A 24391-nucleotide genomic window follows, 5' to 3' on the forward strand; every position below is an offset into this window, starting at 1 on the left:
ACCCCAGACGTCCCCGTCGTCACCGAGAGCGCCATTGTGCCGGGGGGGTCCTGGCCTGGGGACGTCAGGCCGTGTTCTTTGCTCCCCGGACCTCGGGGGGGCCGGGCACATCTTTGGTTCTGAGTCAGGAGGGCCATGCAGGGACGGGGGGTCCGCACGCCGCGCGGCCTCTGCTCTCTGACTCGGTCTGTCCATGTCTCCGTGCCGACAGGTCACACCTCGTGGCCTTCCCGCGGTCGTGGTCTGGGCACAGAGGCGTGGCCAGTCGAGTCGTCCTGCTCCGGCAGGGTGGGCTCCGTTCCTGCTGCCGCCGCCACCAGCTCCTGCTCGTCCTGCTCGTCGGGGGAGAAGCTCTCTCGGGCGTCAAAAAAGGTGACTGTTTCTTCGTGGAGTTTTTGCTCTGCCGGCTCTGCCTCCTCCTCAGTGCCTTTGCCTTTCTTGGCAGGGGAAGACGAGAACCCTAACTTGGGGAACCGGAACCAGCCTGCCCTCTCCTGCTTTTTGGGCAGCTCCGTGTCTGGCCGCACCTCGGGCTGCGTCTGCACGGGGGCGGGGCTCGGGACGTCCTCTTTGGAGTCGGCACTTGTCTCGTCCACAGAAGAAAAGCCAATGTTTGGAAGCCAAGACCAGAGCAGACCCGGTTTTTTACTTTCTGGTCTCTCTTTTGGAGCCTCGTCTCCGTCAGCCAGCGGCGTGGCTGCGTCTCGGCCGTCGTCAGGGGGGAACTCCAGGATCTCTGCTGGCTCCTCATCCAAACAGCTGTCTGCGAACTGGTGGCCAGAAGGGACTTCCAGCGCGAGTGTCTGTGGTCCCGGAGCGCTGGCGCTGGGGGAGATGATCTCGAATGGCTCCCCGGTGTCGGGCTGCAGCTCTCCCGGGACGGGGTCTGCTCCCGGGGAGGCCTGTGTGGCAGCCTCTTCCAGGGCCTCTCGTGTCACTGTGTGCGCCGCAGCTTGCATTCGGGGCTCCGGGATTTTCACCTTTAGCAAGGCAAACCCGTAAGCAGGAGTTTGAATCTTCGACACAGGGATCTCTGACTCCCGCACGATCTGAGTGGAGAAAGCCCGGGGCTTCGCGAGGTCTGCGACCTCTGGCGTCACCCTGCTGTGTATGGTGACCTCTTGACTCTCAGCCTGAGCACCCTGGATGTGCACTCTGACCTTAGAAATTGGGGGAGCCGCCAAGGAGAGGTCGAGGCCCGCAGGCTGCTCCCCGGCGCCCCCAGCGCCTGACTTCAGGATGCTGGCTTCCCACGGCCCCGGGCTCTCCCCACCGAGGGCCCCGCTGGCGCCGGGCTCCGGACACTGCACCTCCCTCACGGTGGGGATGAACACATCGGCCTCCGCGCTGGGGGCGGGGAAGGAGAACCGCGGCACCTTGAACTTGGGGAATCTGACGGTCAGCACAGAGTCTTCCCAGAGCTGATTCGTGTTAACTACGGAAATCTGGGCTGGCACGTCGGTGCTTGAAGCTTTCAGTTTAAGAGGCCCTTCCGGCTGGGAAGACCGTTTCCCTGTCTTCTCCTCCACCCTGGCAAGGTCTGGCTCTCCTGGCGTGGGAACAGGAGTCCCGCCTGCTTCTCCTGGAGGAGCCCGGCTCTCTGAGAGTCCCGGGCCAGCCGTCACAAGCCCGAGGGAGCCTTCGGCTGGCGGGACCCTGGCCTTGGAAGGGGAAGGATCGGCCTCGGGCCTCCCTGCGCTGGGCAGGAGCAGCTGCGAGCCTGTGCCGTCAGGATCCTGCCCGAGGACACCTGCGGACAGTTTGCTCTCAGAAGCTGTCACAGCTGCTTCTGCTTCTGGGGGCCGCAGGGACGTGCTGCCCCCCGCGCTTGGGGCAGGACCCGGGAGCTCCCTGGCTCCAGCTGCAGCCCCTTCCTGCTTCCCGGCCCCGCCCCTGTCCCGGGAGGAGCGCCCGAAGCGGGGCATGCGGAGCGTGGGCATCTTAAACCAGCGCTCCTGGGAGTCCACGGCCGTGCCCCCCGCGGCGGCCTCCTCCGCTGGACTTTCCACGGCGGGCGCGGCAGCCTCTGCTTTCCCGTGGGACGGCTGCAGGGGCTCTTCCGTTGCAGGGCTGGGAGGAGACGGGACCCGGGCACACTCGGCCGCAGGTGCGGCTCCCCCAGGAACCGCTGCCTTTGGGACAGAAAACCCAAACTTTGGTTTATGGAACTTAGGAAAAGTCACATGACTGTGAGAAGCAGGAATCACGGGATGCTCCAGGCCAGCGCCACTATCAGCGGGGGACACTGGAAGCCCGTCACGCGGCTGCCGGTCGCAGGAGCCTTCTGTGCTGTCAGGGCGAACGTCGGCCTCGGACCCAGCGGAAGGCTCCAGGGAAGGCAGAGGGGACAACGCGGCCCTGGGCACAGTCACCTGGTACTTCGTGAGCGTGACGGCCGCACTGGCAGTGCCCACGCAGGACTCGCCGAGGGCAGCGGAGAGGTCAAGCCGGGAAGAAGGAAACCCGGCCAGCGAGAACGTGGGGCCCGGCGCCAGGGGGTCCCCCGAAGCCTGAGCTGGTCCCGGCACCCCGGGGCTCCGCGTCTCTGCCGCGGCCACCAAGGCAGCGCTGGGCACACGTCCCGCCGACTGGTCACCGACACCCACGGAGTCTTTGGGAGTTTTGCCAGCAGAAGAAAACAAACTGGAAACTTTGAAATGGGATTTCCTAACTTTGATTATCCCTGTATCTTTTCCAACATAACCACTAAAGTCACGGTCAATATTGGGATCAGGAAGATGATACTCCAATGAAACACCTGAGTCCATTTTACTTATAAGGGAAGCACTGTCCGGTGAGGAAACGAGGCTTGCTCCATCAGAAGTAACCACGGAAGCTTCATAGGATGAACACCCAGAAACCACCACACTGCCGTCCGGGAACGACAGCCTGGACCCCTTCAACGTGCTGTCTTTGGCGGCCACGTCCTTGTCGCCCAGGGACAGGTCCCCTTCCAGCCGCACGGGCTCCAGCTTGGCACCAGGCGCCTGGATGTCCACCTCCATGCCAGACACAGACACAGACACGTCCAGGTCAGGGGCGGTCACCTGCCCCTTGGGGCCCTTGAGGTCCACCTGGGGGCCCTTGATGTCCACCTGGGGGCCCTTGACGTCCACCTTGGGCATCTTGAAGCTGGGCATCTGCACCTTGGGCAGGTGGCCCTTGAGGCCGGCTCCAGACGCCTGTGCCGCCAGGTCTGCCTCGGGCACCTGGCCCTCCGGGAGCTTGACGCCCACCTGGCCAGCCTGAACCTCCAGGTCGGCGCTGGGGAGCTGAATGCTCAGGTCACTGGTCTTGAGGTCGCCCTCGACGGAGGGCAGGGACACGTCGGCCTCCACCTTGGGCGCGGACAACTCCAGCGAGGCCTCGATGGGCTTGCCGGGGGCCGACACCCCGAAGGACGGCATCTTGAACTTGGGCATCTTGAACTTGCTGTCTTTGGTGGCCACCTCCTTGTCACCGAGGGAAAGGTCCCCCTCCAGCCGCACGGGCTCCAGCGTGACACCAGGCGCCTGGATGTCCACCTCCGCTCCGGGCACGGACACAGACATATCCACATCAGGGGCGGTCACCTGCCCCTTGGGGCCTTTGATGTCCACCTGGGGGCCCTTGATGTCCACCTGGGGGCCCTTGATGTCCACTTTGGGCATCTTGAAGCTGGGCATCTGCACCTTGGGCAGGTGGCCCTTGAGGCCGGCTCCAGACGCCTGTGCCGCCAGGTCTGCCTCGGGCACCTGGCCCTCCGGGAGCTTGACACCCACCTGGCCAGCCTGGACCTCCAGGTCGGCGCTGGGGAGCTGAATGCTCAGGTCACTGGTCTTGAGGTCACCCGGGACCGAGGGCAGGGACACATCGGCCTCCACCTTGGGCGCAGACACCTCCAGCGAGGCCTCGATGGACTTGCCGGGGGCCGACACCCCGAAGGACGGCATCTTGAACTTGGGCATCTTGAACTTGCTGTCTTTGGTGGCCACCTCCTTGTCACCGAGGGAAAGGTCCCCCTCCAGCCGCACGGGCTCCAGCGTGACACCAGGCGCCTGGATGTCCACCTCCGCTCCGGGCACGGACACAGACATATCCACATCAGGGGCGGTCACCTGCCCCTTGGGGCCTTTGATGTCCACCTGGGGGCCCTTGATGTCCACCTGGGGGCCCTTGATGTCCACTTTGGGCATCTTGAAGCTGGGCATCTGCACCTTGGGCAGGTGGCCCTTGAGGCCGGCTCCAGACGCCTGTGCCGCCAGGTCTGCCTCGGGCACCTGGCCCTCCGGGAGCTTGACACCCACCTGGCCAGCCTGGACCTCCAGGTCGGCGCTGGGGAGCTGAATGCTCAGGTCACTGGTCTTGAGGTCACCCGGGACCGAGGGCAGGGACACATCGGCCTCCACCTTGGGCGCAGACACCTCCAGCGAGGCCTCGATGGACTTGCCGGGGGCCGACACCCCGAAGGACGGCATCTTGAACTTGGGCATCTTGAACTTGCTGTCTTTGGTGGCCACGTCCTTGTCACCGAGAGAAAGGTCCCCCTCCAGCCGCACGGGCTCCAGCGTGACACCAGGCGCCTGGATGTCCACCTCCGCGCCGGGCACGGACATAGACATATCCACATCAGGGGCGGTCACCTGCCCCTTGGGGCCTTTCAGGTCCAGCTTGGGGCCCTTGATGTCCACCTGGGGGCCCCTAATGTCCACCTTGGGCATCTTGAAGCTGGGCATCTGCACCTTGGGCAGGTGGCCCTTGAGGCCGGCTCCAGACGCCTGTGCCGCCAGGTCTGCCTCAGGCACCTGGCCCTCCGGGAGCTTGACGCCCACCTGGCCAGCCTGGACCTCCAGGTCGGCACTGGGGAGCTGAATGCTCAAGTCACTGGTCTTGAGGTCACCCTGGACCGAGGGCAGGGACACATTGGCCTCGACCTTGGGCGCGGACACCTCCAGCGAGGCCTCGATGGACTTGCCGGGGGCCGACACCCCGAAGGACGGCATCTTGAACTTGGGCATCTTGAACTTGCTGTCTTTGGCGGCCACCTCCTTGTAACCCAGGGACAGGTCCCCCTCCAGCCGCATGGGCTCCAGCTTGGCACCAGGCGCCTGGACGTCAACCTCCGCTCCGGGCACGGACACAGACATATCCACATCAGGGGCGGTCACCTGCCCCTTGGGGCCCTTGAGGTCCATCTTGGGGCCTTTCATGTCCACCTGGGGGCCCTTGATGTCCACTTTGGGCATCTTGAAGCTGGGCATCTGCACCTTGGGCAGGTGGCCCTTGAGGCCGGCTCCAGACGCCTGTGCCGCCAGGTCTGCCTCGGGCACCTGGCCCTCCGGGAGCTTGACGCCCACCTGGCCAGCCTGGACCTCCAGGTCGGCGCTGGGGAGCTGAATGCTCAGGTCACTGGTCTTGAGGTCGCCCTCGACGGAGGGCACGGACATGTCGGCCTCCACCTTGGGCGCGGACACCTCCAGCGAGGCCTCGATGGGCTTGCCGGGGGCCGACACCCCGAAGGACGGCATCTTGAACTTAGGCATCTTGAACTTGTTGTCTTTGGCGGCCACGTCCCTGTCACCGAGGGAAAGGTCCCCCTCCAGCCGCACGGGCTCCAGCGTGACTCCAGGCGCCTGGATGTCCACCTCCGCTCCGGGCACGGACACAGACATATCCACATCAGGGGCGGTCACCTGCCCCTTGGGGCCTTTCAGGTCCAGCTTGGGGCCCTTGACGTCCACCTTGGGGCCCTTGACGTCCACCTGGGGGCCCTTGATGTCCACCTTGGGCATCTTGAAGCTGGGCATCTGCACCTTGGGCAGGTGGCCCTTGAGGCCGGCTCCAGACGCCTGTGCCGCCAGGTCTGCCTCGGGCACCTGGCCCTCCGGGAGCTTGACGCCCACCTGGCCAGCCTGGACCTCCAGGTCGGCACTGGGGAGCTGAATGCTCAAGTCACTGGTCTTGAGGTCACCCTGGACGGAGGGCAGGGACACGTCGGCCTCCACCTTGGGTGCGGACACCTCCAGCGAGGCCTCGATGGACTTGCCAGGGGCAGACACCCCGAAGGACGGCATCTTGAACTTGGGCATCTTGAACTTGCTGTCTTTGGCGGCCACGTCCCTGTCACCGAGGGAAAGGTCCCACTCCAGCCGCACGGACTCCAGCGTGACTCCAGGCGCCTGGATGTCCACCTCCGCGCCGGGCACGGACACAGACATATCCACATCAGGGGCGGTCACCTGCCCCTTGGGGCCTTTCAGGTCCAGCTTGGGGCCCTTGATGTCCACCTGGGGGCCCTTGATGTCCACCTTGGGCATCTTGAAGCTGGGCATCTGCACCTTGGGCAGGTGGCCCTTGAGGCCGGCTCCAGACGCCTGTGCCGCCAGGTCTCCCTCGGGCACCTGGCCCTCCGGGAGCTTGACGCCCACCTGGCCAGCCTGGACCTCCAGGTCGGCACTGGGGAGCTGAATGCTCATGTCACTGGTATTGAGGTCGCCCTGGACGGAGGGCAGGGACACGTCGGCCTCCACCTTGGGCGCGGACACCTCCAGCGAGGCCTCGATGGACTTGCCAGGGGCCGATACCCCGAAGGACGGCATCTTTAACTTGGGCATCTTGAATTTGCTGTCTTTGGCGGCCACGTCCTTCTCGCCCAGGGACAGGTCCCCCTCCAGCCCCACGGGCTCCAGCTTGGTACCAGGCGCCTGGACGTCCACCTCCGCTCCAGGAACAGACACAGACACGTCCACCTCAGGGGCAGTCACCTGCCCCTTGGGGCCTTTCAGGTCCAGCTTGGGGGCCTTGACGTCCACCTTGGGGCCCTTGACGTCCACCTTGGGCATCTTGAAGCTGGGCATCTGCACCTTGGGCAGGTGGCCCTTGAGGCCGGCTCCAGACGCCTGTGTCGCCAGGTCTGCCTCGGGCACCTGGCCCTCTGGGAGCTTGACAGCAACCTGGAAATCCTGGACCTCAAGATCGCCGCTGGGGAGCCGAATGCTCAGGTCACTGGTCTTGAGGTCGCCCTGGACGGAGGGCAGGGACACGTCGGCCTCCACCTTGGGCGCGGACACCTCCAGCGAGGCCTCGATGGGCTTGCCAGGGGCCGACACCCCGAAGGACGGCATCTTGAACTTGGGCATCTTGAACTTGCTGTCTTTGGCGGCCACGTCCTTCTCGCCCAGGGACAGGTCCCCCTCCAGCCGCACGGGTTCCAGCTTGGCTCCGGGCGCCTGGACGTCCACCTCCGTGCCAGACAGAGACACAGACACGTCCACGTCAGGGGCGGTCACCTGCCCCTTGGGGCCCTTGAGGTCCATCTTGGGGCCCTTGATGTCCACCTGGGGGCCCTTGATGTCCACCTTGGGCATCTTGAAGCTGGGCATCTGCACCTTGGGCAGGTGGCCCTTGAGGCCGGCTCCAGACGCCTGTGCCGCCAGGTCTGCCTCGGGCACCTGGCCCTCCGGGAGCTTGACGCCCACCTGGCCAGCCTGGACCTCCAGGTCGGCGCTGGGGAGCTGAATGCTCAGGTCACTGGTCTTGAGGTCGCCCTGGACGGAGGGCAGGGACACGTCGGCCTCCACCTTGGGCGCGGACACCTCCAGCGAGGCCTCGATGGACTTGCCAGGGGCCGATACCCCGAAGGACGGCATCTTGAACTTGGGCATCTTGAACTTGCTGTCTTTGGTGGCCACGTCCTTCTCGTCCAGGGACAGGTCCCCCTCCAGCCCCACGGGCTCCAGCTTGGCACCAGGCGCCTGGACGTCCACCTCCGCTCCAGGAACAGACACAGACACGTCCACCTCAGGGGCGGTCACCTGCCCCTTGGGGCCTTTCAGGTCCAGCTTGGGGGCCTTGACGTCCACCTTGGGGCCCTTGACGTCCACCTTGGGCATCTTGAAGCTGGGCATCTGCACCTTGGGCAGGTGGCCCTTGAGGCCGGCTCCAGACGCCTGTGCCGCCAGGTCTGCCTCGGGCACCTGGCCCTCCGGGAGCTTGACGCCCACCTGGCCAGCCGGGACCTCCAGGTCGGCGCTGGGGAGCTGAATGCTCAGGTCACTGGTCTTGAGGTCGCCCTGGACGGAGGGCAGGGACACGTCGGCCTCCACCTTGGGCGCGGACACCTCCAGCGAGGCCTCGATGGGCTTGCCAGGGGCCGATACCCCGAAGGACGGCATCTTGAACTTGGGCATCTTGAACTTGCTGTCTTTGGTGGCCATGTCCTTCTCGCCCAGGGACAGGTCCCCCTCCAGCCGCACGGGCTCCAGCTTGGCACCAGGCGCCTGGACGTCCACCTCCGCTCCAGGAACAGACACAGACACGTCCACGTCAGGGGCGGTCACCTGCCCCTTGGGGCCTTTCAGGTCCAGCTTGGGGGCCTTGACGTCCACCTTGGGCATCTTGAAGCTGGGCATCTGCACCTTGGGCAGGTGGCCCTTGAGGCCGGCTCCAGACGCCTGTGCCGCCAGGTCTGCCTCGGGCACCTGGCCCTCCGGGAGCTTGACGCCCACCTGGCCAGCCTGGACCTCCAGGTCGGCACTGGGGAGCTGAATGCTCATGTCACTGGTCTTGAGGTCGCCCTGGACGGAGGGCAGGGACACGTCGGCCTCCACCTTGGGCGCGGACACCTCCAGCGAGGCCTCGATGGACTTGCCAGGGGCCGACACCCCGAAGGACGGCATCTTGAACTTGGGCATCTTGAACTTGCTGTCTTTGGTGGCCACGTCCTTCTCGCCCAGGGACAGGTCCCCCTCCAGCCGCACGGGCTCCAGCTTGGCACCAGGCGCCTGGACGTCCACCTCCGCTCCAGGAACAGACACAGACACGTCCACGTCAGGGGCGGTCACCTGCCCCTTGGGGCCTTTCAGGTCCAGCTTGGGGGCCTTGACGTCCACCTGGGGGCCCTTGACGTCCACCTTGGGCATCTTGAAGCTGGGCATCTGCACCTTGGGCAGGTGGCCCTTGAGGCCGGCTCCAGACGCCTGTGCCGCCAGGTCTGCCTCGGGCACCTGGCCCTCCGGGAGCTTGACAGCAACCTGGAAATCCTGGACCTCAAGATCGCCGCTGGGGAGCCGAATGCTCAGGTCACTGGTCTTGAGGTCGCCCTGGACGGAGGGCAGGGACACGTCGGCCTCCACCTTGGGCGCGGACACCTCCAGCGAGGCCTCAATGGGCTTGCCGGGGGCCGACACCCCGAAGGACGGCATCTTGAACTTGGGCATCTTGAACTTGCTGTCTTTGGCGGCCACGTCTTTCTCGCCCAGGGACAGGTCCCCCTCCAGCCGCACGGGTTCCAGCTTGGCTCCGGGCGCCTGGACGTCCACCTCCGTGCCAGACAGAGACACAGACACGTCCACGTCAGGGGCGGTCACCTGCCCCTTGGGGCCCTTGAGGTCCATCTGGGGGCCCTTGATGTCCACCTGGGGGCCCTTGATGTCCACCTTGGGCATCTTGAAGCTGGGCATGTGCACCTTGGGCAGGTGGCCCTTGAGGCCGGCTCCAGATGCCTGTGCCGCCAGGTCTGCCTCGGGCACCTGGCCCTCCGGGAGCTTGACACCCACCTGGCCAGCCTGGACCTCCAGGTCGGCGCTGGGGAGCTGAATGCTCATGTCACTGGTCTTGAGGTCACCCTGGACCGAGGGCAGGGGCACGTCGGCCTCCACCTTGGGTGCGGACACCTCCAGCGAGGCCTCGATGGACTTGCCAGGGGCCGAGACCCCGAAGGACGGCATCTTGAACTTGGGCATCTTGAACTTGCTGTCTTTGGCGGCCACCTCCTTGTCGCCCAGGGACAGGTCCCCCTCCAGCCGCATGGGCTCCAGCTTGGCATCGGGCGCCTGGACGTCCCACTCCGCTCCGGGCACGGACACAGACACGTCCACGTCAGGGGCGGTCACCTGCCCCTTGGGGCCTTTCAGGTCCAGCTTGGGGCCCTTGAGATCCACCTTGGGGCCCTTGATGTCCACCTGGGGGCCCTTGATGTCCACCTTGGGCATCTTGAAGCTGGGCATCTGCACCTTGGGCAGGTGGCCCTTGAGGCCGGCTCCAGACGCCTGTGCCGCCAGGTCTGTCTCGGGCACCTGGCCCTCCGGGAGCTTGACATCCACCTGGCCAGCCTGAACCTCCAGGTCGGCGCTGGGGAGCTGAATGCTCAGGTCACTGGTCTTCAGGTCGCCCTGGACGGAGGGCAGGGACACGTCGGCCTCCACCTTGGGCGCGGACACCTCCAGCGAGGCCTCGATGGGCTTGCCGGGGGCCGACACCCCAAAGGACGGCATTTTGAACTTGGGCATCTTGAACTTGCTGTCTTTGGCGGCCACGTCCTTGTCACCCAGGGACAGGTCCCCCTCCAGCCGCACGGGTTCCAGCTTGGCTCCAGGCGCCTGGACGTCCACCTCCGTGCCAGACAGAGACACAGACATGTCCACGTCAGGGGCGGTCACCTGCCCCTTGGGGCCCTTGAGGTCCATCTGGGGGCCCTTGATGTCCACCTGGGGGCCCTTGATGTCCACCTTGGGCATCTTGAAGCTGGGCATCTGCACCTTGGGCAGGTGGCCCTTGAGGCCGGCTCCAGACGCCTGTGCCACCAGGTCTGCCTCGGGCACCTGGCCCTCCGGGAGCTTGACACCCACCTGGCCAGCCTGGACCTCCAGGTCGGCACTGGGGAGCTGAATGCTCAGGTCACTGGTCTTGAGGTCGCACTCGACGGAGGGCACGGACATGTCGGCCTCCACCTTGGGCGCGGACACCTCCAGCGAGGCCTCGATGGGCTTGCCGGGGGCCGACACCCCGAAGGACGGCATCTTGAACTTAGGCATCTTGAACTTGCTGTCTTTGACGGCCACGTCCCTGTCACCGAGGGAAAGGTCCCCCTCCAGCCGCACGGACTCCAGCGTGACTCCAGGCGCCTGGATGTCCACCTCCGCTCCAGGCACGGACACAGACATATCCACATCAGGGGCCGTCACCTGCCCCTTGGGGCCTTTCAGGTCCAGCTTGGGGCCCTTGAGGTCCAGCTTGGGGCCCTTGATGTCCACCTGGGGGCCCTTGATGTCCACCTTGGGCATCTTGAAGCTCGGCATCTGCACCTTGGGCAGGTGGCCCTTGAGGCCGGCTCCAGACGCCTGTGCCGCAAGGTCTGCCTCGGGCACCTGGCCCTCCGGGAGCTTGACACCCACCTGGCCAGCCGGGACCTCCAGGTCGGCACTGGGGAGCGGAATGCTCAGGTCACTGGTCTTGAGGTCGCCCTGGACCGAGGGCAGGGACACGTCGGCCTCCACCTTGGGCGCGGACATCTCCAGCGAGGCCTCGATGGACTTGCCAGGGGCCGAGACCCCGAAGGACGGCATCTTGAACTTGGGCATCTTGAATTTGCTGTCTTTGGCGGCCACCTCCTTGTCGCCCAGGGACAGGTCCCCCTCCAGCCGCACGGGCTCCACCTTGGCACCGGGCGCCTGGATGTCCACCTGCGCTCCGGGCACGGACACAGACACGTCCACGTCAGGGGCGGTCACCTGCCCCTTGGGGCCTTTTCGGTCCACCTTGAGGCCCTTGACGTCCACCTGGGGGCCCTTGATGTCCACCTTGGGCATCTTGAAGCTGGGCATCTGCACCTTGGGCAGGTGGCCCTTGAGGCCGGCTCCAGACGCCTGTGCCGCCAGGTCTGCCTCGGGCACCTGGCCCTCCGGGAGCTTGACACCCACCTGGCCAGCCTGGACCTCCAGGTCGGCGCTGGGGAGCTGAATGCTCATGTCACTGGTCTTGAGGTCGCCCTGGACGGAGGGCAGGGACACGTCGGCCTCCACCTTGGGCGCGGACACCTCCAGCGAGGCCTCGATGGGCTTGCTGGGGGCCGACACCCCGAAGGACGGCATCTTGAACTTGGGCATCTTGAACTTGCTGTCTTTGGTGGCCACGTCCTTGTCACCGAGGGAAAGGTCCCCCTCCAGCCGCATGGGCTCCAGCGTGACAGCAGGCGCCTGGATGTCCACCTCCGCTCCAGGCACGGACACAGACATATCCACATCAGGGGCGGTCACCTGCCCCTTGGGGCCTTTCAGGTCCAGCTTGGGGCCCTTGAGGTCCACCTTGGGGCCTTTGATGTCCACCTGGGGGCCCTTGATGTCCACCTTGGGCATCTTGAAGCTGGGCATCTGCACCTTGGGCAGGTGGCCCTTGAGGCCGGCTCCAGACGCCTGTGCCGCCAGGTCTGCCTCGGGCACCTGGCCCTCCGGGAGCTTGTCGCCCACCTGGCCAGCCTGGACCTCCAGGTCGGCGCTGGGGAGCTGAATGCTCAAGTCACTGGTCTTGAGGTCGCCCTGGACGGAGGGCAGGGACACGTCGGCCTCCACCTTGGGCGAGGACACCTCCAGCGAGGCCTCGATGGGCTTGCCGGGGGCCGACACCCCGAAGGACGGCATCTTGAACTTTGGCATCTTGAACTTGCTGTCTTTGGCAGCCACCTCCTTGTCGCCCAGGGACAGGTCCCCCTCCAGCCGCACGGGCTCCAGCTTGGCTCCGGGCGCCTGGACGTCCACCTCCGCTCCGGGCACGGACACAGACACGTCCACGTCAGGGGCGGTCACCTGCTCCTTGGGCCCCTTGACGTCCACCTTGGGGCCTTTGATGTCCACCTGGGGGCCCTTGATGTCCAGCTTGGGCATCTTGAAGCTGGGCATCTGCACCTTGGGCAGGTGGCCCTTGAGGCCGGCTCCAGACGCCTGTGCCGCCAGGTCTGCCTCGGGCACCTGGCCCTCCGGGAGCTTGACACCCACCTGGCCAGCCTGGACCTCCAGGTCGGCGCTGGGGAGCTGAATGCTCATGTCACTGGTCTTGAGGTCGCCCTGGACGGAGGGCAGGGACACGTCGGCCTCCACCTTGGGCGCGGACACCTCTAGCGAGGCCTCGATGGACTTGCCGGGGGCCGATACCCCGAAGGACGGCATCTTGAACTTGGGCATCTTGAACTTGCTGTCTTTGGCGGCCACCTCCTTGTCGCCCAGGGACAGGTCCCCCTCCAGCCGCACGGGCTCCAGCTTGGCACCGGGTGCCTGGATGTCCACCTCTGCTCCGGGCACGGACACAGACACGTCCACGTCAGGGGCGGTCACCTGCCCCTTGGGGCCCTTGAGGTCCATCTTGGGGCCCTTGATGTCCACCTGGGGGCCCTTGATGTCCACCTTGGGCATCTTGAAGCTGGGCATCTGCACCTTGGGCAGGTGGCCCTTGAGGCCGGCTCCAGACGCCTGTGCCGCCAGGTCTGCCTCGGGCACCTGGCCCTCCGGGAGCTTGACGCCCACCTGGCCAGCCTGGACCTCCAGGTCGGCGCTGGGGAGCTGAATGCTCAGGTCACTGGTCTTGAGGTCGCCCTGGACCGAGGGCAGGGACACATCGGCCTCCACCTTGGGCGCGGACACCTCCAGCGATGCCTCGATGGACTTGCCAGGGGCCGACACCCCGAAGGACGGCATCTTGAACTTGGGCATCTTGAACTTGCTGTCTTTGGCGGCCACTTCTTTTTCGCCCAAGGTTATTTCTTCTTTTATTGTTTCTTTTTCTTCTGTTCTTTCTGTAATTTTTATTGTTTTTTTGTCCAGTGAAACAGAATGTACGTCTTCCTCCTTTCCCTCCCTGAGTTTGCCTCTGTCCCCTGTAGTGTCCCCCGTGACGCCTGCGTCCTGGCCCTGGGCCTTGTCGTGTGTGTCCTTTGTCCTCACTGCCTTTGGCTCTTTACTCGGTGACCATCCAAAGGACAGCATTTTGAACTTGTGCGCTTTTGCTTTGTCTTCCCTTCCCTCCTTGTCCGTTCCTTCCTCCTGCGCCCCGTCTGTGGCCTGCATGCCGGTCCCCCTGGGTCCTGCTGCCCCCACGTGGCCTGGCACTGTTGCGATGGGCTCCGTGGCTGCCAGGCCCTCTGCTCCTCCCGCCGTGTCAGTCTCGGGGCCAGGGCCGTCTGCACGGGACACGGCCTGGCCTTTCCCCAGCTCTGGGGCAGGAGCGCCTCTTTCTTTCTCCAGAACTTTTTCTTTGGAAAATGTAAATTTGGGTGTCTTTAAGTCTTGTATTCGGACCCGGATTTCTGGTGGGCCGATGTGGGTGCTGACTCCATCCGTCCCGTCCTGCAGGGACAGTCTGGCCACCCCTATCTCCAGGCCCCGCACCCCCTGTCCTTCCCTGTCCTGCCCCATCCCGGGTTTCGTCTGTGGCGGAGCCTCCCCCTGGGCTGTCCCCTCCTGGGTCCTCTGGAGTCTGGCTGGGGGACCTGCCTGTCCCCCGGTTGCTGCCAGGGCCTCTGTGGCCGGCTGCGTGCTCTGAGCCGCTGGCACCTGTGCTGCCCCCTCCTCCCTCCCGGCGTACGAGGCGGCCCCCGTGCCCTCCCGGCTGCCAGCCCCGGGCCCCGGGCCTGGGTGTCCTGCCGCAGAGGGGCCCTGCCCCGTGCCCGTCCTGAGCCTGAGGTTCAGGAACCTGCCCCTGCGCTGGCTGCCTGGCGCTGCCTCCTGCTCCTGGCGCTCGGCCATGAGCTGGCCTTCCGTGTCTTTGCTCGTGGGGGACACGTCAGGCACGTCCCCGCGGTCGTGGGCCTCCGAAGAGCTGTGTGACCTCCGGGGTCCCGGCAGCCGCTTTCCCGTGATTGTTTGGAATTTGGGCCAGGAGAACCTGTCCCTCTGGGCCCGCCTGCCTCTCCCCACCCTGGGCTTGGCGATGAGTCTCTCTCGGTCCCCGTCTCCTTCCAGTGTCTTCGTGGGGGTCTCTTTGCTCTCGTCGGCGACGGCCTCGTCCTGAAACACAGGGAGAGGGGACTTGGTGCCAGGGCAGGTGGCCTCGGCCCCTGGCTCAGAGACGGGGCGGGCTGGGGCGCGGCCTGCTGGCAGGGCGACTCACCTGCTTCTCCTCGCCCTCGGGGCCGCGCTGGGCGCCGCTGATTCCCCGCTCCTCATCCTCGCGGGCGGCGAGTTTCCGTTTGATTTTGAACTGAACTTTGTACGGCTCTGAATACTGAAGGATTTTGAGAGCGTCTTCATATTTAATGTTGTCAAAGAACACGGTGGCGCTGAGCAGCTGGTCCCCTGGACGGAGGAAGAGCAGCCGGCCTCAGTGCCCCTCTGCTCTCGCTGGGGAGGAGGCCCCGGGCGTGACTGCAAAGGGGCTGCCACCTCTCGGCCGCAGCTCCCCCCGCCGAGCACCTGGGCAGGTGGGGGCGTCACCCCGTCCCACCAGTGTGCAGGGGGGGTCCCCAGCCTGGAGGCAGTTGGGCAGGGAGGTGAAGTGGGCATTCGAAGCTCCAGGTATGGCCCCCCCAGTGCCTCCCGTGCTGGTCGGGACGGCGGGGGCCGCAGGGACGGACTGGCCACGCACCTTCTCGCAAGCTGAAGAGCTTGGCGGCCGAGGAGTCCTTCAGCACCTGTTTGACAAAGATACCCCGGTCCCCGCCGCCCGTGACACTGTAGCCGCTGGCTCCTGCCTCCACCTCTGTCTTCAGCGTCACCTCTGTGGCCTCCTGCACGGACTGGGGCAGAAGCACACCAGGGCCGTGGTGAGCCTGCGCCTGTCCCACCACGGCATCACCGCGGCAGCCTGTGTCTCCGGAGCACAGGGACCCCCCTTCCCGCCCAGCACCCCGGGCAACACAGAGCGGGGGTTGGGCACCGGGCACAGGCAGCCTCAGGTGGGCGCTGTCTCCTCTCCCCACCCCCACCCTGCCAGGACGTGGGGGCCGGCTGACCCCACCCAGCCCCCGCGCCTCTATCTCCACAAGTGCTTGGAGCAGCGACTGCCCGCAGGGCCCCTGGCGCCCCAGCCAGGGGGGTACACAGGCGCCAAGGAGAACACGGGACACCGGGAGCTGCCGGCCAGGCCTCAGACAGACGGGGCCGCGGTGTCCAGCAGAGCTGTTGGACAGCTGGGGCCACCAAGGGGAGACAGGCTGCTTTGGTGGCGGCCCGCCCTCCTCAGCAGGTGCCGCCCAGTGTAGCACCTGCCCTGGCCACGTGGCCCGGTGCTGCCTGGCCCCTCACGCCATGGCGTGTGCCAGCAGACACGGTGTCTCCCTCGTGCACATGAGAAACCCTGGGTCCACCTGGCCAGGACTCCGGCTCCTCATCACAGGCGTGGAGGGCAAGGTCTGGGGCCCCCGCCCCTCCCCAGGCCCGACGAGGGGACAAGAGCGCCCTCCCCAGGGCACAAGGGCACACGCCAGCCTCCATGCTCCTCCCCTTCCTGCTCGGGTGGGGGAGCCCGGCGCAGGGCACACCTCGCCGGCCCTCAGCTCCTGCCGTACCCACCTCTGCACGACTCATCCTGAACACTGTCCGCGAGTCCCCTGAGTCCCACCTCCACCAGGATCTCCGTCTCCCTGCGGACGCTTGCCGGCTCGGGGCGTCCTGCAGTCACAGGTGTGGGTCGTTAGGCCCCGGCACACGCCCAGGGCGGGGGACCTCAGTTCAGAGGGGCCCGGACCCTCCGAGGTGCAGCTGTGTGGGGAGGGTCTGCGTCCCTCCGGAGCCTTCCGCCAGGGAGAGGCAGCTCGCGGCCCTCCCACTTCCGCGCAGGGCCCGGCCAGGCCCGCGGCTCTCACGGTAACCCCCACCGCAACTGGAACTTTGTATGCAGGGAGCTAAGAAAGAAAAGCCCTCCTTTCCAGAGGCAGCCACGGGCCCTGTGTCTGCCCCCAGAGACAGTGTGCGTGTCACGCAGGTGTGTGTGTGCACACGTCCCGTGCCCCCGAAATAGCCCCACGCGGGAGCCGGGGGTCCGCTGTCCGTCAGCACACACGTGTGCGCATGAGAGCTGCGGGCTCTCCCTCTCCCTGTGTCCTGGCCAGGGCCAGGGAGCGAGGCCCGGGGACACGGAGGAGTCAGCGGGACGTCGGGCGGGCTGGGCGGCGTGGCTGCGCAGACGCACCTGGGAGCTGCCCCTGCAGGTGATGCGGGAGGAGACGGGCTGCCCAGGACCCCACGCCTGGCCTCCCCGGCCTGCGGGCTCTGCCTGGCAGGCTTACCTGGGGCCCAAGGTCAGCGCCCTCGGCTGCACATTCGTAAACAGGTGAGGACCCCTGAGGCCGTGGCCGCAGGATCTCATCCACAGGCCCTGCGGTCACCTGGCAGGAGGGAAAAACCAAGTCACTTCCGGGCCCTCAGGCTCTCCCAGGGCCCGGGAAAGGGCGGGGCGGGGCACGAGGCGGACACACGTCCTCCCTGGGCCTCACTTACAGAATGGTCGTCTTCCGTGTCTGCGTCTGGCTCCTCGGGCTGCAGCTGTCGGCCAGACACTGTAGAGAGAGCGGCTGTCAGCGGACACGTGCAGGTGGCAGGACCAGATGGGGGACCTCGGGGCAGGGGCCCAGGAGGGAGTGTGCCCATGGGCTGTGGGGTCCTGTCCTGGACGCTGGGCCTGGGAGCAAATGCAGGGTGCAGACGAGCCACAGCCACTGGGCTGGGGAGGCTGTGACTTCAGGACAGAGAGCAGCGACTTGGGACAGATGTCGTTGCAGAAATGTACTGAACTAACACAAACAATAGCCACAGCCTGGGTGATGAGACTCCAGCTTTGCTACAGTAAACGAAGGGGCGCAAGCGTGTTTCCACAAAAGGCGCTTTGCCAGTGAAGAGCAGGTCGGGTTTAGGACACAGGCCGCCGTCTGTGAGCCCTCACGGAGGCAGCCGTCTGACGGCACACTGCAGGGCTGTGGCGTGCACGGGTGGGATTCACATGTGCAGAGGACAGTGGCAGGGGGGATGGGAGGACACGCAGCCCACCCTCCGCACCCGCAGGCTCTGCTGCTGTGGACTCAGCCAGCCACAGATCGGGAATATCGGAAATATCGGGAAAAACTGCGTCTGTGCTGAACGTAGACAGACTTTTTGTCTTGTCATTATACCTTAAACCGTACGCGTAACAGCTATTTACACAGCATGTACATCGTATGAGGTAGTATCAGTGCCCAGAGACTGCCTGCACCGTACGGGAGGATGTGCGCAGGTTATACGCAAATACGGTGCCATTTTCCACCAGGGACCTGAGCATCGGTGGACTGTGGGATCCGAGCGAGGGCCTGGCAGCCGTGCCCCGAGGACAGCGGGAATGACTGTGTATGGGACGATGTTTCTCTCTTTTACCAGAACGAAGCCAGTATTGCCTGGGGCTGGGAGCAGGCTCGGGCATTGACCATAAACAGGGCAGGAGAATTTGGTGGGTGATGGAAATGTTCTAGAACCAGAGTGTGGTGACAGTGATACAGCTCCATAAAGTTACTAAAAATAACTGCATTGTACATTTACAATGGGTGGGCTTTGTGATTTATAAATCATGTCTCGATGAAACTAAAGGAAAAGTAATTAACTGCATAAAGCAAAAATAAAACATTGTAGAATTTAACGAAAGTAGAAGTAGAGCATGTGACAACGTAGCATGAGGGACGGGTTAGGGACAGGACTAGAAATGATGGTGGCCGGGCTCCCACGTTAGACTGAAGGGGGTGTCACGCTGTTGGAAGCTGCATGGCAATGAGTTCAAACCGCATAACACGTACTATAAAGCAGCCATTTAAAAGTAAAAAGATGTGTAGGTAATAAGCCAACAGTGGAACTAAAATGGAATCCTAAAACATTTTTTTAAACTTTTTGTTTAAGATGGGGGTCTCACTATCTTGCCCAGGCTGGCCTCAGACCCCTGGGCTCAAGGGATCCTCCTGCCTCAGCCTTATGAGTCTCTGGGGCTCCAGGCATGTGCCACCTCACCCTAAAACATATGTTATAAATAAAATATATGCCACTTATCTATGTTATAAATATTATTGAGTGTTTATGTATTGTATATGTATTAATTAATCCCAAACCAGATAAAGACATAAGTAGGAACAAAGAACAGGTTGGATAAATGAGCAAACGGGAGGATTTAAACCCAACCACATTGACGATTACATTAACTACAAGTGGACTCGAAACTCCAACGAACAGGCAGAGACTGGCTGGGCGCGGCGGCTCACGCCCGAAATGCTGGCACGCGGGGAGCTGGGGCCGCAGTGAGCTGCGGTGACGCCGCTGCGCTCCAGCCCCAGCGACAGAGCGAGACCCGTCTCAGGAGGAAGAAGAAAGACAGAGATTGTCAGATTAGATTTTTAATAAAGCAAGTCCCAACCGTATGTTATCTACAGGAAAGGGACTCCCGATGCTTTGTAGCGCGCAGCGCGGTGGTTGGGGTCACGCTCGCGCGTGAGAGGTGCCTCCTTCCGCCTGGGTAGGGGGTTGGCACGTCACCCGTCCGACAGGGACAGAGGAAATGGACTGTAAGTATGAAGACTTGATACCTTAAAAGTGAAAGGAAAGAAAACTACCATGCCAGACTCCTCAGCATGCTTCACAGGGACAGAAGACAATTCATCAAAATAAAACCTAGATCTGTTTTTAAAAACACGGACGTGAAAACCGGCAACACTGAAGGGACAGACAGACACACTGCAGTTGCAAGAGGAGATTTCGCAGCGCCCTGGTGACGGCAGCCCCTCGAAGTGGACGAGGGCGGACAGGGAACACGGGGACGCTTGCGGGACCTCCTCGTGCACGCTGCTCTGGGCGCGCGCCGGGCACTCACGAAGGCAGGCTGTGTGCTAGCTCATGAAAATGTCTCGATAAATTTAAAATAATTTAAATCATGCTAAGTCTTCCCTCTGACCCCCAGTGGAATCAAGACAGTGTGGTAGAGACACACCGGCCCCTGGGAACAAATGCAAAGCCCAGGCGAGACCCGCACGTCCGTCAGACGCCCGATTGATGCTCAGCAAGGCGGCCAACTTACAGCAACAGAAAATGAACCGGTTCCTCCAAATGGTGCTAGGACAACTGGATATTTAGTTGGAAAGAAAGAGACCTGGACCCTGACCTCTTATCGCATATAGAAATGCACTCAGAAGGAATCACAGAGCTAGATGTGAAAGCTAAACCGGTGAAAGTCCTAGGAGAGATTCTTTGCCACCAGGAGGGTAGCGAGATTTCTTAGACAGCATACAAAAGGTGTCAGTCATAAAAGGAAATGTCGTAATTAATAGCACTGGTCTTAAAAGACTTTCTGAGGAAGAGGAACAGGTAATGCATACATGTGACACGCACTCGTATCCAGAACTCATACAACTCAACAGAGGGCAGAAAAACGCAGTTGAAAAGGAGTGAAAGATCTGAGCAGACACTTCACAAGGGCAGATGTACAAACGGCATTACAGGAAAAGACGGTCGGCACCTTCAGCTCTCGGGGAGATGCAGGTTACACCAGCGGAACAGAACGAGACAGGCTCGGGTGCATAGCGCAGGGATGGGCTTTTCAATAACAATATCCATGTGGAAAAATATTCACCCTGACCCTGCCTCAGCCACAGAAAATACTAATTTCATGTGGATTGTGGCTCGGAAGTTAGAGGTTTAACAATAACGCTTCCTAAAGGTAAATAGAAATTACTCTGGGGTACCTTCTTAAACAGAGGACAAGGAACACTGGCTCTAAAGGACACGACTGAGAAATTGGTCTATTAGGAGCTTCTGGCCAGGCGCGGTGGCTCACGCCTGTAATCTCAGCACTCTGGGAGGCCGAGACGGGAGGATCGTTTGAGCTCAGGAGTTTGAGACCAGCCTGAGCAACAGCGAGACCCTGTCTCTACTAAAAATAGAAATGTTAGCCAGCTGTGGTGGCAGCGCCTGTAGTCCCAGCTACTCGGGAGGCTGAGGCAGGAGGATTGCTTCAGCCCAGGAGGTTGAGGTTGCTGTGAGTGAGGCTGACGCCACGGCACCTCTAGCCTGGGCAACACAGTGAGACTCTGTCTCAAAAAAAATAAAAATGAAAAAAATAATAAAACACATTGAGTTTATGTTTGTACTGGGCGTGAGTGCGATGGTTAATTTTACATGTCAAGTTGCCTGGGCCATGGGTGCCAGGTGGGTGTTCAGTTAGACATGCTCTGGGCGTGTTCGCGGGAGGGGAGGGCAGGCCAGGCAGGGCCGGCTGGGAGCCAGGAGGTGTCAGAACTCATCCCCACAGCCCACCCTGGCCCTGCCTCCATGAGCCCTCAGAAAGCCACAACCTCAGCTCTGCCGTCTGTAAAGCGGACCCTGGGCAAGGCCTCAGCCCCCCGACCCCAGGCCCCTGCCCCTAACCTAGTGCTGGAAGGGCAGGGCCCGTCTCCCTGCACCGCTCTGTCCTGGGCCACTGCTGGCCCAGCCTCATCCCCCATGGTCCGTCCCACCGCCCTGGGCCACCCAGACACCGCCCCCGCCACCCACAGGCCTCCTGGTGCTCCCACCCCCAGCCCCCACCCTGGGACTGGCCTTGGCCACCATCTCCCTCGGCCTCGGCCTCCCAAATCGCAGCCAGCCCTGCACTCCTGCCTGGCCCTGCCGGGGCTCCTCAGTGCCCTCCCCACCCTGCCTGGAGCTCCAGCCTCCCAGACCCTGCGGGCGTTGGGGAGGACAGGAAGGGGACTTAGAGGGGAGGGGACCAGGAAGGGACAGGATTCCGGGCCAGGGCCACCCGCCACTAAGCCTGCTCCCCTTGGTGGAAGCCAAGGGTGGTGGCGGGGGAGCCCGCTCTCTCTGGGCCTCAGTGTCCCCTCCTATTCTGCCCAGACCCACACCCTCAACCCCAAGGTGGGTAACGTGAGAAAACTGAGGCTGGAGAGGGAAGCCACTTGCCCAAGGGGGCTCAGCCACTGGGGGAGGGCCGGGACCACAGCCCTGGTGCCTTGTGCTGGCTGGGGCCACGGGAAAGGGTCCCTTAGCTCAGCTGTGCCCCAGCCTGCAGTGGGGCTGGGTTGTCAGGGACGGGGCTCCTCTGGGCCGCCCTCCCCACCCAGCGCCCCCAGGTGGCTCCTCGGCTGCCCCCAGCCCCAGCCAGACAGCAAAACCAGAGTCCAGCGAGGCTCCGAGAAGGGTCCCACCACGCAGGGGTGTGGCCACCAGTGAGCAGGGGGTGTGCGGGGTGGCGGGGGAGGCCCCACAGTCGGGTAGGGACCTGCCCCGGCCCTGAGAGGCTGCACCCCAAGTCTGCTCCAGGGAGTCTCCTGGGTGCCAAGGCCGCGGCGGACACACCCTGCCTTGGGAACCCGCGTGGGGGAGGGAGGGAGGGCCCGGCCTGTTCGTGCCGGCCCCGCGTGCCTGGTCCTGCCAGCGGCCCACACAGGGCCAGCCCACCTCACAGCCACCACTCCGGGAGCTGCTGTCCCTGCACCGTGGTGGGAAGAGCCAGCGGAGGCCCAGGGCGACGCCCGCCCGACGCACCCACGGCCACACGGCTGGGGCGCCAGGGACGCACGAACAGGAAGGGGGACATCCTGACCACGGCGGGATGGCGCAGCCCTGCCAGCCTCGGCCACTCCCCTGGGGTGAGAGGAGGGGCCCCACGGTCCCCATCCAGAGTCCCCCGCACAGAGCATCGTCCTCCCAGGCCCCAACTCTCTAGGGAGCCCACCCTCCAGGCCCCAGAGTGCAGGGCCCCTCCCACCCACCCCAGCTGGGCTCCTCCCGCCCCCCAGACAGGCTCTGCCACAGCCCAGCCCTGAGCACAGTCACTTGAGTAATGACACCGGTTGTTGACAGTCACCAAGCCCTACTTTACAGAGGATGTGGAGGTGACACACCTGAGCCAGGCCCTGCAGGGTGGCTGCAGGTCTCTGGTGCTTCCCCAAACACCCTGGGGGTGGACATGGCCCCCAGCACCCTGGCTGGGCAGCCTGGGCCGTCCTGCCCCAGACCCCCCCCCCAGGGGCAAGCCTGCACCCCGCTTGCCCTCCAGGGGGGTGGGGGTCGCTGAGGCCTGCCCCTAGCCCAGAAAAGTGGCATTCCCAGGAACTGGAATATTCTGGGGCGGGGCCTGACCAGGCAGGGCCTCAGGAAAGATTGGGGGAGGGGCAGATGGGGGTGGGGGGAGAAGGGCACAGGCAGGGGGCGCAGAGAGGGGCGTCCAGCCGGGATGACTCCCCCCCACAGCCACCAGCCAAATGGGGGGTTTTGGGGGACCCAGAGTAGGGCCATGGGATGGTTGGGAGGAGGGGTATTTTGCTTAAACAAAACTCAAGTTTGCATCCAAACCTGCACCCCCCCAGGGCCCAGCTCCAGCCTCCAGGCAGGGCCAGTATGGTGGACATGTTTGCATGTCACCAGGGCACTGTGGGCCTTGGGGACATGGAGGATGGCAGAGAGGAGTTTTGTACTTGCCTAGGTGGGGCTCTCGGATCCCCAGTGGCCTGAGAGAGCCACCCTGGGTGGGCAGGACAGCCCCCTCCAGGTCTGGGGGGGAGTACACACGTGTGTGCTCACAGGACACGCGTGCCCGTGTGTGGGGGCATGTGTGGACGCGTCGGGGCCTCTCCCTCTGAGCACCAGTGGACAAGCCCAGTGAGGCCCTGGCTGGGGGAGCCCCGTGGGTCGGCCTGGTGCCCACCCGGGTGCACAGGCACACGCAGCCTCACACACAAGCTCAGCCCCCGTCCATTCGGGAGCTGCCCGAGGAGTCATGAGACCTTCAGACTTCCCTGAGCAACGCCCGCAGGCGGTGCAGGGCCTGCCCACTCCCTCCCGATGACGAAGGGGCACAGCCAGCTGCCTCTGCCTCCCGGGCTCCAGAAGGCGGGGAGCCGGGCCAGCTGCAGTCACAAGGGCGCCCGCCTCACCGCTCCCTAACAACCCGCCTGGCTCCCTGTGCCGTCCACGGCTCAGCCTGCCTGGAAGCCTCTCCGCGCCCTCGCTGCTCCCGCCTGGGCACGGCCTCCCTCCTGCCTCTGGAAACACTCTGGGACTGGGCGTGGCCACTCTCCGTGGCTTCGGGACACTGCCTAGGCCCTGCCCCCAGCACACGCTGCTCGCCAGCACCCAGCCTGGCACACAGTAGGTGCAGAATAAATGCCAGTGCAGGGAGGGGATGAGGAAAAGATGGGAGGGTGCCGGTCAGATCCGGAAAGGAGTAAGCCCTGCCCCCGAGGGTGGGCCCGGTCAACGGGGCGGGGGACAGCGGGTGGGCCGGCTCGCCTTCTCCACCTGGGAAGCTGAGGCTCAGGGGTGCTCCGCCGCCCACGGCGCTGAGGGACTCAGGGGGTAAAAGGAGCAGCCCCCACGTCCATCCCAGACAGGCTGGGTCAGCTCATGCCTGTTCCTCTGGGCTGACAGCCCAGCACCCCGGACGCCGGGGACAGTGTGACCCCGAGACTGGGCAGCCCACCAGCCCAGGCCCCCAGAGCCCCCCGGGCTCCTCAAGGAAAGTAAGCCTGGATTTGCTCAGAGTACCTTCCACAACCACCCCAGGAACCCCGCGCACCCCCAGGACGGGGTGCACCGACGAGGACCCCTCCCCAGGCCACACGCCCAATCTGCAGGCTCGCAGGTCCTGGGGCTGAAACGCCATTCGGAGCCCTTGGCATCAACCTTCCCCACAGCCTCCCTCC

General features: G+C 64.2%; 1 protein-coding gene across 1 annotated transcript; it reads right to left on the bottom strand.

The window, feature by feature from the left end:
* Positions 1 to 212: 212 nt before the first annotated feature.
* On the bottom strand, positions 213 to 24351 carry AHNAK2 (AHNAK nucleoprotein 2). The gene is made up of 7 exons (XM_069493208.1): positions 24234 to 24351; positions 17184 to 17242; positions 16973 to 17071; positions 16257 to 16355; positions 15331 to 15481; positions 14857 to 15041; positions 213 to 14753 (listed from the first exon to the last, which is right to left on the bottom strand). Exons 1-7 carry the CDS (start codon positions 24349 to 24351, stop codon positions 213 to 215), a joined length of 15252 nt encoding a protein of 5083 aa, XP_069349309.1.
* Between the last annotated feature and the right edge of the window lie 40 nt (positions 24352 to 24391).

The sequence above is a fragment of the Eulemur rufifrons genome, chromosome 2 (assembly GCF_041146395.1).
Source record: "Eulemur rufifrons isolate Redbay chromosome 2, OSU_ERuf_1, whole genome shotgun sequence".
In the NCBI taxonomy this organism is placed as follows: domain Eukaryota; kingdom Metazoa; phylum Chordata; class Mammalia; order Primates; family Lemuridae; genus Eulemur; species Eulemur rufifrons.